This window comes from Peromyscus maniculatus, chromosome 13 (genome assembly GCF_049852395.1).
Source record: "Peromyscus maniculatus bairdii isolate BWxNUB_F1_BW_parent chromosome 13, HU_Pman_BW_mat_3.1, whole genome shotgun sequence".
Taxonomy (NCBI): Eukaryota; Metazoa; Chordata; class Mammalia; order Rodentia; family Cricetidae; genus Peromyscus; species Peromyscus maniculatus.
The window spans coordinates 39,888,347-39,901,457 of NC_134864.1; the positions used below are offsets into that span (position 1 = coordinate 39,888,347).

The 13,111-nt window shown below is 52.3% G+C and overlaps 1 protein-coding gene across 2 annotated transcripts; it reads left to right on the plus strand.

The window, feature by feature from the left end:
* Positions 1 to 2,097: 2,097 nt before the first annotated feature.
* Prkag3 (protein kinase AMP-activated non-catalytic subunit gamma 3) lies at positions 2,098 to 12,213 on the plus strand. 2 transcript variants are annotated; one of them, XM_042260094.2, is made up of 14 exons: positions 2,098 to 2,228; positions 2,575 to 2,614; positions 3,009 to 3,200; positions 3,517 to 3,926; positions 5,096 to 5,177; positions 5,314 to 5,372; positions 5,478 to 5,523; positions 5,690 to 5,744; positions 6,172 to 6,298; positions 6,440 to 6,605; positions 9,775 to 9,812; positions 9,971 to 10,117; positions 10,432 to 10,669; positions 11,196 to 12,213. In XM_042260094.2, the coding sequence occupies exons 1-13, from the start codon at positions 2,196 to 2,198 to the stop codon at positions 10,546 to 10,548; spliced, it is 1,512 nt and encodes a 503-aa protein (XP_042116028.1). In that variant the 5' UTR covers positions 2,098 to 2,195; the 3' UTR covers positions 10,549 to 10,669; positions 11,196 to 12,213. The 2 variants fall into 2 exon arrangements, with proteins under 2 accessions (XP_042116028.1, XP_076406161.1); XM_076550046.1 differs by having other exon boundaries at positions 2,575 to 2,613; positions 3,047 to 3,200.
* Positions 12,214 to 13,111: the final 898 nt, after the last annotated feature.

Genomic DNA, 13,111 nt, shown 5'->3' on the forward strand with positions numbered 1-13,111 from the left:
CCCTGCCCCTTGCAGCCAAACATGGCCTTGTGGCTAAATTTGGCCAATTAGCTGTGAGTGGAAGTGAGGGGGTAGAAGAGTAACTTCTACTTCAGGGTTTAGAAGATGTGTGGATTCTTTTCTTTTTCCCTTTTTCCCTTTTCTCTTCTTCTGGCTAGGATGCTAGTGCAGGGGTAAGGTAGAAGCCAGGATGGCTGTCTTGTATTCAGAATGGAAGATGTTCTGAATGACTTCACAGCCACCCTATCAGCTCTAGACTGCCTATAGACTATTATAGTTTGAAGCTCTCTCTCTCTCTCTCTCTCTCTCTCTCTCTCTGTGTGTGTGTGTGTGTGTGTGTGTGTGTGTGTGTGTGTGTGAGAGAGAGAGAGAGAGAGAGAGAGAGAGAGAGAGAGAGAGAGAGAGAGAGAGAGAGAGAGAGATGGTATATGCATGCATTCCCAGAAGCCAGAGGAAGGTGTTGGGTGATCTGTTTTATCAGTCACCACTTTAATCCTTCCTGGGACAGGGTCTCTCCTAAACCTGAAACTAGTCTGGAGACCAGGAAGCCCCAGTGACCCTTCTGTTTCCACACCTCCACAGAAAGTGACCGCATCCAGCTTTTTATGTGGGTTCTGGGGACTTGAACTAAGGTCCTCATTCTTGCAAGGTGAAGTGTTCCTACCCATTGAGCCACTTCTCAAGCTCCTGATGCATTTTTGTTTGTTTGTTTGTTTGTTTGTTTTGGAGACAGGGTCTGACTCTGTAGCCCTGGCTATCCTGGAACTCACAGAGATCTGTCTTCCTGGCTCTCCTGAGATATTCTTTTTGGTTTTTCAAGACAGGGTTTCTCTGTGTAGCTTTGTGCCTTTCCTGGATCTCACTCTGTAGACCAGGCTGGCCTCGAACTCACAAAGATCCGCCTGCCTCTGCCTCCCAAGTGCTGGGATTAAAGGCGTGTGCCACCACCGCCCGGCATCTGAGGCATTCTTAAATTGGGTCTTTGTTACAGCAACCAACTATCTATCCTGACTTTGTGTTTGGAAGTGATGCTACTTGAAAACCTAAAACAAATACTAGTTTAGAGACTGACTAGCAGCCAGCAAGGAAAACATTGCACACCAGCAAGCTGTGGGCCATTGTCACATTTCCACACACTGTGACAGGTATGACTGTCGTCTGTCATGCCTAGTTACAGAGCAGAGCACATGCTGATGGCCTCCCATTCTTTGACGTGGCCCCATTTGCTGGGCCTCAGAGATTCCGCTCTCTGGCAACGGATCCAGGCTCCAGGAACACTCATGAAAAGTCAAAGCCTCCGCCCTGCACACTTCTCCACCCTCCTCAGGGGAAGTTGCAGGTGCTTTGATGGAGGAAAGGAAATACGTCCAATAAATCCAGCAGGAAATCCAATAGTCCGTTCCTGAGTGTTCACTCTAGGGCCAGGGGGTCCGGATGGAAGGGACTGGAATGACAAGGGGAGGGGAGGGCCAGGGAGAGGGGAGCCAAGGCAGCTGGGTCAGCGGTCCCCATTTGGAACTCTGACTCAGGCCCTAGGAATGCCAAGGAAGGGGGTGAGCTGCCACCACGGGAGATAGGCTGGGTTCCCCTCTGGCACAGGAAGACGCACAGCCGGTGCTCATGGTGGGTTGGGTCTGGGCTCCTGCACGCCCCTCATCTCTCACCCACGCGTCGACTCAGGGGTTGCTCCCTCTGCACACCGATGTGAGCCCACGCTCTCAATCCTATCTTGCACCTTTGAGATGATCAGCAGAGTGCCCACCTGCTTGACCCGCCCTCCCCATCACTTCCCTCTTTCACCTAAGAAGGGAAACTGGTTGGCGGCACTCAAAAGGGGATGTCAGAGACATACCCTGGCTGCTCTATGAGGACCACCCACAACCCCCTCACAGTCTCGAGTGTATCCTTCCTAACTCATCCCATCCTTGGCTAGGGAGGTGTGCGTGGAGGAGAAAGTGAAGATGGCCAACTTTTCTCCTTTGAACTCTCAGCTGCGAGATGAGAGTTCCGCCTCCGCAGCGCCCCCAAGCCGCGGCGAGGGAACAGCTGCGGGCTGAGCGCTCCCTCCCAAGACCTGACAATCAGAGAGAACCCGATCCCCGAGGGCCCGCTGCCAGGGGCCAGCCCAGAATAGTTGCCACCCCGCCACCACCGCCGCCTGTCGCGCACTCGCTAGCGGACTTAGGGCTGGCCGCATGGAGTCTGAGCTGGAACACACACTGCCTGGGGTACCGGGGTCCCAGGGGGCCGGCGCTGGGATGTAGGGAGACAGCAAGTGTGGGGCCTTGTGTGTGTGTGTGTGTGTGTGTGTGTGTGTGTGTGTGTGTGTGTCCCATGAGCTTGCTGTGCACTGTACTCTGTAGGTGTGAGCAGGCCGGTTCCATGTATGTATGTATGTATTTTGCGTGTATGTGCCTGTGTGGGATTCTGGGTGTGCCAGGAGTGTGCAAGCATGTATGTTGTGCATATGTGCATACACGTGGTGTGTGGATAGGTGGGTTTTTTAAAGGGGACAACCCAGGGGCTTCAGAACAGGAAGCATTTTCACAACAATTCAGATATTCTCTTGCGTAGACCCTGACCTGGAGCCACAGTGGGTGTCCAGAGAGTCAAGGTGGGTGGGGGGCGCGGCTTCCTGTCGGGCTAGCCTTTTCTCTATAGCTCCCTTGGTTCCCACCTTTCTGAACCCCAATCCCTAACCCCTAGCTTGGCCCTCTCCCTCCTCCTTTCCCCAGCGTGTGTCCCCCCACCTTCCCTTTCCTCTTTGATGAAGATCTGAACCCCAGGTGCTCACCTTACCACTTCCCAGCTGTGTGATTTGTGGCAAATTGCTTAACCTCTCTGAGCTTCCGGTCCCTTGCTGCTAAATAGGAATGCTATTCTTACTCACAGTCCCTGCCTCGGAAGATTTCTACGAATAGAAAATGAAAACTATTGGGGGGAGAGGGGCGGTGCTTTGAAAACCCCCAAAGTGGTCACTGATGACGTCGTGCTGGGTTTTGTTTTAGCACTCCCTCCTAATGGAACAGGTCCTTCCCTCCTTCCGGAGATGGACTTCCTAGAACAAGGAGACAACTCGTGGCCATCACCAGCTGTGACCACCAGCCCAGAAAGAACCCGGGCAACCCGGGGCGTCAAGGCTTCCAGATGGACAAGGCAGGCGGCTGTGGAGGAAGTGGAGCCGCCCGGTTTGGAAGAAGGTGAGGCTAAGGTCGGTTATAGTGACAGGGGGCAGCATGAATTCCAGAGGGGTGCCCCGCCAGAGATCACATGGAGCCAGACCAGGCTCATCCTTGTGGCCTCCGTCTCTCCACGTGAGAGGCAATAACTGTGCTGCCGGCGCAGAGCCCCGATGCGGCGGCCTTGGAAAGATGGAAGAGAGCTGCGGTCTGCTAGGACTCGGAGACTCCACAACATCCGGGCGCCCCAGCGCTGCCAAACCCTGAAGGCACCGAGAACGTGCTTTGGAAGATGCAGGAAGGCTGCTTGCTCCTCGCTGCCTTCTTCCCCCAACAGGTGCCCAGGCCAGACCAGCTGCTGAGTCCGCCAGGCAGGAAGCCACATTCCCCGAGGAGGCCACACCCTTGGCTCAAGCCGTTCCCTTGGCTGGAGTGGAGACCTCCCCCAGCGGGTGGGACCTCCTCTTGCCCGACTGTGCAGCCTCAGAAGTGGGTTCCAGCACAGGGGACCTGGAGCTGGCCATCGAGTTCCCAGACCCGGAGGCCTGGGACGGTGAGCTGGAAGGCCTGGGGGAGGACAGGCCTCGGCCTTGCCCATCCCCACAGGCCCCACTTCTCAGCTTGAGCTGGGATGATGAGTTGCAGAAGCCTGGGGCCCAGGTCTATATGCACTTCATGCAGGAACACACCTGCTATGATGCCATGGCCACCAGCTCCAAACTGGTCATCTTTGACACTGCGCTGGAGGTAAGACCCTGGTTTGGCCCGGGTTGAGCTCAGGGCTCAGCCTCCTGCCTCTGTAGCTACCACTCATACCCTCCTGGATGGATGTCTTGTCAAGCCGAAGTCCCTGCAAGTCCCTTTCTAGGACTCCTTGGTGCCATAGGGGGGGTAGGGAGAAAGAATGCTCTGTGAGGACCCCCTAATTGCCATCACAACTCTGTCACTCTGAATCTGTCAAAACCTGGGGTTGGTCACTTCATCTCCATCATCACTAAAAATGGGGACCAGAGGCTTGCTCCTCCCTGTTTCAAAGGAGTCTTAGGACAACCCAGGACAAAGAAAGAATACTCTGTTAACTGTGTAAGATGTCGCAGAGTCCTTCAGGACCAAGAGGAGGGTACTCCAGCAACAGGAAAAAAAAAGCAAGTGCTTTGGTAGCCACTCTGCCATTAGGCAAAACTGACTCCATCATTAGCACAGGGCAAAAGATGCCTACGTGCTCGAGGCGTGGGACATGTGTCGTCTGCAGAACGCAATCTGGTTCCGGTGCTTCACAGAGGGATAGATTTTATTTTAATAGCTCTGCTTAATCTTGATGTGCGCTAAGAGTCGGGTGCAGCGGCCCACACTTGTCATCCCAGGCCTGAGGGGGCTGAGGCAGGAGGGTCCCAAGTTCTAGGCCAGCCTGGAAACCAAACAACAGCATCACAGAAGCCTAGAACGAAAGGACAGGAGAGAGGAGAGAAAAGAGCTAAGGAAAGGGAAGAGATGGGGAGGGAGAAAAGGGAAGATGGGAACCAAGTGTGCTCAGCACATGTAGGCAGTTTTGCTTAGGACAAGGATCAAAATAAGTCAGCGTCAAATGTAGTGAGGAAATTGTTGTAGCTCTGCATATGTTATGTGAATAGTTATACCTCTGGCACTTAGATGAGCAAAAACTATACCACGTCTATATGCACACGACCTCCATGTAGAAACCCTGCTGTATCTAATGATGGCCCCTCGGTGCCTCTGGGCACAAGCAGCCTTCTCTGTGTGGTAAACGTGATGACAGCGGTCTTGTCATGGGAAAGAGGCAGACACATGTGGAGAGGAAGCAGAGCGAAGATCCCATGGGGGGGGGGGACAGCAAGGGGGGGGGAGGCTGAGGGGCTGCCGGTCCTCCTCCGCCTTTGTTCTTTCCTGCCCCTCAGATTAAGAAGGCTTTCTTTGCCATGGTGGCCAACGGCGTGAGGGCAGCCCCTCTGTGGGACAGCAAGAAGCAGAGCTTTGTGGGTGAGGAGAGGGGGTTGGGGAATGGCGGGAGGGACCTCACATGGTGTAAGAACGCCAGCAGGATGGGGTCCTCGAGGAGCCTTACACCTAGGCCTGACCTTCCCCCCCCCCAACTTGTCGCCTGTCAACCCTGCAGGCATGCTCACCATCACAGACTTCATCCTGGTGTTGCACCGCTACTACAGATCCCCCCTGGTGAGTTCCGGGGTATCCCGTGGGCTGGGCTGAGCTGGGGCATCTTCAGGAGGCCCAATGCCCCAGGGCTCATGCCTGACCCTAAAGTCGCACCCATGCCTTTAGGTCCAGATCTACGAGATTGAAGAACATAAGATTGAGACCTGGAGGGGTAAGTTGGAGAAGCCTGTGGGGTTAGAGTCTGGGCCCAAGGCCTGGGAGAGAAGGTGGGATTTCCTGGAGAGCACAAGTCCGTGGGGAAGCCTCCAGTGCCTGCAGGAAGGAAAGGTGTTAGGAGACAGGATGAGGTAATTTGAGGACCCTGGGTTTTTCTTCAGAGATCTACCTACAAGGCTGCTTCAAGCCTCTCGTCTCCATCTCTCCCAATGACAGGTAAGCATCTTCTCTGTTCGCCTGAGCACATCCCCATCTGTCTGTCTCAAAGGTTTTTGTTGTGACATTTATTGCTTGCTTAAGTGTGTGAGTGCGTGTGCGTGCGTGCATGCGTGTGTGCGTGCGTGCGTGAGTGTTATCATGGCGCACGTGTGGAGGTCAGAGGACATTTTGCAGGAATTGGTTCTCTTCCACCGTCTGGGATGCAGGGATTGAGCTCGGAACATCAGGCTTGGCATCAAGGCCATCCCGCCATCTTGCCTCAGCCTCTTGGATCGTGCCCTGGTGCTATCCCACTCAGTCCTGGATTCGTTCACTTCTTCCGGGAAGCAGAGGGATGAGGGGACCCCGGTGCTCTGTCCGGGGGGCCTCAGATGGAGGATCTCTCCCGCATTGTTCCTAATCTCACTGCTTTCATTCATTAAAGTCTGTTTGAAGCTGTCTATGCCCTCATCAAGAACCGAATCCACCGCCTGCCGGTCCTGGACCCGGTCTCCGGCACTGTGCTCTACATCCTCACACACAAGCGGCTACTCAAATTCCTGCACATATTTGTGAGCCTGGGATGGTGGGAGCAAGCGGGGAGCCACGGGAGAAGGTCAAGTGTCCCAGCCCAGGCAAATGGGGCGGGGGGAGCTGGAGCCCCTGGGCGCACCTTGATCTGATGAGATCACCACCACGTCCCATCCCAACAGGGTGCCCTGTTGCCACGGCCCTCCTTCCTCTGCCGCACTATCCAAGATTTGGGCATCGGCACATTCCGAGATTTGGCTGTCGTTCTGGAAACAGCTCCTATCCTGACCGCGCTGGACATCTTTGTGGACCGGCGTGTGTCTGCGCTGCCTGTGGTCAATGAATCTGGTACTACACCCAGGGCAAAAGGCTCTAGCTGGGGTGGGCAAGGACGGGCTCGAAAGGACCATGTGGGCAGGACATGGAGCCAGAGTCTTAGAAGTCTCTGCTGGCTTTGAACTTGGGGCCAGTTATTTAGTCTTTCTGAGCCTCAGTTTCCCCTACTGTGAAAGGGAATTTTTTCTGGGCAGGGGTGTTGTTTTGAGACAGGGTCTCACCCTGTAGCCCAGAAATTTGCTATGTAACCCACACTGGCCTCAAACCCATGGTAGTTCCTCTGCCTCTGCCTCCTCATGCTGGGATTTGGGAGTGCACCACCATGCCCCATGTGTGGGGACTCTTTGTCCTTTCTGCCTTTGAAGGAGAACTGGTAAGATTACCTGCAATAAGATGACGACGGTAGTAGAAAACAGCAGATCCTTTTTGTCTTGTATTAGTGCACCCTAAACTTGACCATGGGATCTTGATGTCCTGTTCTAGGAAGGTTGAAGGAACAGCTAGAGTCTCTCTTTAGTTAGACTGTGGCCACAGATATTTCAAAATTGGGGCTGGGAAATGGCTCATTGGGTAAAGGGCTTCATGTCTAAGCATCAAGACCAGAGTTCGGATCCCTCAGCACTCATAAAAGTGGGGATGGGATGGAAGCCTAACTGTAAACCCAGGGCCCAGGAAGAGGCAGCAGGGGACCCCTGGACATGAGCTGGCCAGCTAGACTAGCTGAATTTTGGGGTATCAGGTTCAGTGAGAGATCTTGCCTGAACAAAGTAGAAGGCAGTAGGGGAAGATGCCTGGTGTCAACCCTGGCCTCCACACATGCACGAGCATACACACACACACACACACACACACACACACACACACACACACACACACAAGCGCGCGCGCTCACACATGTGAGAGCACGAGCACACACATGCTCACACATGTGAGAACACATCCACCCTACATGCACGCGCACGCACGCGCACACACACGAGCACACATACACACACACATGCCCACACATGTGAGAACACATCCACCCACACACACACACATGTGCACACATACATACACACATATGCCCACGTATGTGAGAACATACACACACACACACTCACACGTGAGAACACACACCCATATGAGCACACATACATACATAGACACATATATGCTCACACATGTGAGAACACACGCCCACATGAGCACACATGTGAGAACACAGCCACCCTACATGCATGCACACACACACACACACAAGCACACACACACACACACACATGCTCACACATGTGAGAACACACACACATAGACACTACATACACTGCATTAAAAAGAGGTAATACAAAGTTATATTCACCAGAATGAAGTTAAACATTATAAAGGGCTTTTAACTTATACTCAAATATGAAAACTTTCAAGGAAAATAAAAATGATAGAGAACAACATATTGCCATAACCGGTTCATCATTTTTCTGAATTAAAAAAATAAATTACAAACATCAGATCATATCACCCCCACGTACTTCAGTCTGGCTTACAGTCACCATGTTTTTTTTTTTGTTTTTGTTTTTTTTTTGTTTTTTTTTTTGTTTTTTTTTTTGTTTTTTGAGACAGGGTTTCTCTGTGTAGCTTTAGTGCCTTTCCTGGAGTTCACTCTGTAGACCAGACTGGCCTCGAACTCACAGAGATCAGCCTGCCTCTGATTCCAAAGTGCTGGTATTAAAGGTATGCGCCACCACCGCCTGGCTGTCACCATGTTTTATACTTCCCAACACAACTGTGAACAGCTGGGCGGGTGAGATGGCTCAACCAGCACTAACAATCAAGCCTGGTGACCCGAGTTCTATCCCCAGAACACACAGGGAAGGAGAGAACCGACTCCTGAGAACCGTCCTCTTCCCACCCCCACATCCATGCTGCGGCACGGGCACACACAGTAATAATCAATAGAACGTAAAGGGTCTGTTGCACTTATTTAGGTGTGTGTGCACGCACATGTGGGTGCCTATGTGCTACTGCGCATACGAGGAGATCCGGGGACAACTCTCAGGGGTCAGTCCCCTCCTCCCACTGTGAGTTCCAGGGATCAAATTCAGGTTGTCAGGATTGACAAGCGCCTTTGTCCACTGAGCCATCTCATTGGCCCTTCAAGTATTTTCTTTTAAAGAGAAAAGCTATTTTTAAAACTATGAATAACTTATTGCGACCTAATTTCCAATCCTGATTCTCATTTTCCCATTTCTCCCAAGAATGATTTTTTTTTTTTTTTTTTTTTTGGTTTTTCGAGACAGGGTTTCTCCGTGTAGCTTTGCGCCTTTCCTGGAGCTCACTTGGTAGCCCAGGCTGGCCTCGAACTCACAGAGATCCGCCTGGCTCTGCCTCCCGAGTGCTGGGATTAAAGGCGTGCGCCACCAACGCCCGGCAAGAATGATTTTTTTTAAACAACCAACTTGTTCAAACCAAGTCCAACTGAAGTCCATATTTCTCATTTCTTCAGTTGTCCCTGAAGTCTGTTTAAATCTAAGACTGTTCCCTTTCCACTCATTTTCATGGCACAAGTCACTTGAAAAGTCTGAATTGGTTTTCCTGTATCCCACCTTCAAGGATACAGAGACGGCTCAGCACGGAAAGGCACTTGCAGCCAAGCCTGACGACCTGGGTTCAATCCCTGGGACCCTCACAATAGGAGAGAACTGACATCTAAAGATTGTCCTCTGACCTCCACACATGTGTGCTGCGGTACTCCGATGTGTACATGGCGCGCACATGCACACACACACACACACAAACATACACAAACACACAAACAAATGTCGTTTAAAGGGTTAAAAAAAAATCCCATGTCCAGATTTGTCCATTTGCCTCCTGGAGGTAGCTGTGCCTCATTCTCCTGCTCCTGTGAACCAGAAATTGAAACTAAATGACTAATGTCTGTAGACGATGAGGCTGGCATATTTCACAGGCGAAGCCATCCTCTCCCTGCAGCTCACGGGAGCCTGAAGTCAGGCGTCTCTCAGTGATGCTAAGTCTATTTGTAGGTCGGGGCAGCATGATGCCCCATGACTAAGCCAGCAGCCTGGGGGGGGCGCAACTATCAAGGAACTCATTTCAAAAGTCTTTCCCATGTCCCCTGAAGAGCACCCTGGTTCTGAGCCGGGCTTTTCCCCCTGTCTTTCTTCTCCGTTCCCCGCTACAGGTCAGGTCGTGGGGCTCTACTCCCGCTTTGATGTCATTGTAAGTGTCTGTGGGGCCTGGGGGTGCCACAGGGAGGCTGTGGCATGAGGACGGATGGGAAGTCTCTGTGGCTACCCTTTGCAAGTGTGTCAGAGTGTCATTTCCAGGCTGCAGCCTAGGTAATGAGGTAATTCATGACTCTCTTCCCCCTGCCTCAGCACCTGGCTGCCCAGCAAACCTACAACCACCTAGACATGAGTGTGGGAGAAGCTTTGAGGCAGAGGACACTGTGTCTGGAGGGGGTTCTCTCCTGCCAGCCCCATGAGAGCCTCGGCGAAGTCATTGACAGGATCGCACGGGAACAGGTACCTCGCACCCCTCCGGGCACGCCCTCAGCGCAGATGGCCTAGTTCTTCTTTGCGTAGCTCTCGCCATCCCTGTATACTGGGCACTTGGCCCGCCTTCCCTTTCAAGACCAACTTTTGGCATCTGCATGGGTAGGTGTCTGGTCCTGTTCATAGGGCCCTCATGCCAAGATCCACAGCCAGCTGAGTGGTCAAAGCCACGGCCAGCTGTTCCCAGGAGATGTCCGTTGCTCCTTGAGCTATCTTAAGCTCTCCCCCTTATTAGCTGCTGTAGCCAAAGGCTCTGCCCCTCCCTGAACACTGTGGACCCACAGGTGCACAGGCTGGTGTTGGTGGATGAGACCCAGCATCTTCTGGGCGTGGTCTCCCTCTCTGACATACTTCAAGCGCTGGTACTCAGCCCCGCTGGCATCGATGCCCTCAGTGCCTGAGAGTGCCCAAGTCCCCACTCCCAAGCCATCTCCCTCACCTGAAAACCAATGGAAGGATCTAGGGGGACTTGGCCTTCATCTTCTCCCACCCCCGTTTGCTGGTGGTTCTGCTCTGGTACAGGTAGGCTCTGCCATGAGCTGTAGGGTAGTCCCTTGGTATTTCTGAGCTCCTAGATCTAGTTAGGGTACCCTGAGGATGGCAATGATGCCGGTCATAATTGAGCAGCCCCATAGAAACTGTCAACAAAGGCTTTACAGACTGCTACTGCATCTCAATTCCAGCGGAGGTTGTGGAGATCCTGCTGGAAGGGATGGATGGAGGTGGGAAATCCTGAGCTCTGGGAAGGTATAGCTGCCTTCTCTCCACTCTTTTCCCACTGGGAATTTCTTGAGAATAAAGCAAGCTAACAAACTTTTGTTGAATGCATTTCTATCATCAGTATGGGCTAACAGAGGAGGGGGTGCCCACCTACTGCTCATCTCAGTGAATTTGTCAGATTGTGGACTGTCCTGGCACCATGCTTGGTTGGGGGTGCATTGCCAAAGGATGGGGCAGAAATCCTACCCAGTTAGCAGTAGGGTGAGATCCCTGTTGGAAGGGCACCTCCTCTTCCCGATTTGGTCAACGTCTCCTCTTTTTCTCACAGGCTCTCCAGCCTTCCCTTATTGTCCTTGCTATACCTACACTCCCAGAGGCCTTCGGGCATGCCCAGTACACCAGGATGATGAAATTAAGAGCAATCGAGTCAAGCCTGAAAGTCCTGAACCAGAGGCACTGCGATCAGCCTAGGACAATCTGTGTGCCCTGTCTCTTTTTAAGCCTTTTCCTCCCACCTGGGTCAGGGCTGAGCTCCATGTGGCAGGGAGCATGCAGCCTACGGATTTAGCTGGGCACCTGGAATGCTTGGTTCTGGATACACGTGCCCAGCTCCCACGAGGCCTGGCTGTTCTTTCCCTGTGGAAGATCCCACTGGGCCACCACCATCATACAAGCTGCTGGCGGCCAACATTGAGCAGCCCTTGATTCTAGAGCTATCTGTTGGGGCTATAGGCATTCATCATGGTGCCTAGCAGGTAGCTTTTACTATCTACAGCTGAAGCGGGACTGTCATGGTGCCCTTTTTGGGTGTCCATAAGGGGTCTGCCACTGAGGCATGTGGTACTCTCAGGCTCCAAGAAGTAGGCCCAGCAGGGCTTCTGATGCTCTTGTCCAGTGGGCTCCTCAGCTCTCACTAGTAAGCAATGTTCTACTCCCCTCAGTATCCCCTACCCCCAGATAGATTCAGATCTTTGAGAATGAGCAATGAAGAAAAAAAGAAACAAAAGAGCAAGCCCTGACCTTGGATGCTCCAGGCTTACTCAAAGGCTGCAGTCATTGAAATGAACTTACGGCCAGCTCCTTGTGTCTCCTGAATTCAAAGCCTTGAAGGAAAGTCTGTCTGAACTTGGCAAAAACTACACATGGCCTTTCTTTTGTGCGTAAAATGTTGTTATTCTGCCAATATTTTTTAATCTTTGATTTGTAACAAAATGATAGGGAAAATGTTTATTCATTACTCACCTAGCAGGTGGAACCCAGTCTGCAAATGGGAGTCTGCAGGAAACATAGCTGGTCCTGCAGTGCTGGATGAACTCAATTCACCAAGTACAAAGAAATGAATCTCAGTCGATTCTGGGTCTCTTCGTCTGCCGTTATCCACCCCCCGTGATGGCATGGGTCCTCAGATCCAGAGGTCCAACACAGGAAGAGTAGATTCTTATTTCTATGATCTTTTAAAATTCCTTTTCATTTTACTTACGGCATTGTGTGTGCATGCAGGCGTGAGTGTGCCACAGTGCAGTGTGATTGTGTGTGTGCCTGGAGGTTGAGTGTCCCACAGTGCAGATCAGTGGACAACCTCAGGCGTGGGTCCTCTGCTTCTACCTTGTTTGAGACAGGGTTCCCTTGTCGTGCTTCTGGGGATCTCCCGTCTCTATGCCCCGTCTCCTGGGACTGCAGTACAGGGATGGCACACTCCACTGTTCCTGCCTTGTCCAGCTTTACATGAGTTCTGGAAACTCGATCTCAGGGATTAACACACATGCACCAAGTATTTCACCCACTGAACCACTGAGCCATCTCCCCAGCTCGCTTGCTTTTCTCTCTTCCTCCTCCAGCTCCTCCTCCTCCTCCTTTAATTTCTTTTGAGGAAGGGTTTCACTACATATCCCTGGCTAGCCTAGAACTCACCGTGTAGGCCAAAATGGCATCAGACTCATAGAGACCCACCTGCCTCTGCCTCCCGAGTGGTGGGATTAAAGTCATGTGCCTCCATGACCAGCTGGGTAGTCCCATTTTTAATTCTTTTGGGAGGAGGGGAATCTTCATACTGTTGACCATATGGCCATGCTGTTGATCATATGTACATGAAGTATAGGCTATGAACACTGACCTCCAAACTCCAGTCCCCACTCACATCACATAGACACCCCCACTCTGTAGCTCAGGTGAGTGTTAAGCTCCTGGGCTCAATCAGCTCTCCTGCTTCAGCCTCCAGAGTAGTTGGGGCTATAGGCGTTCATC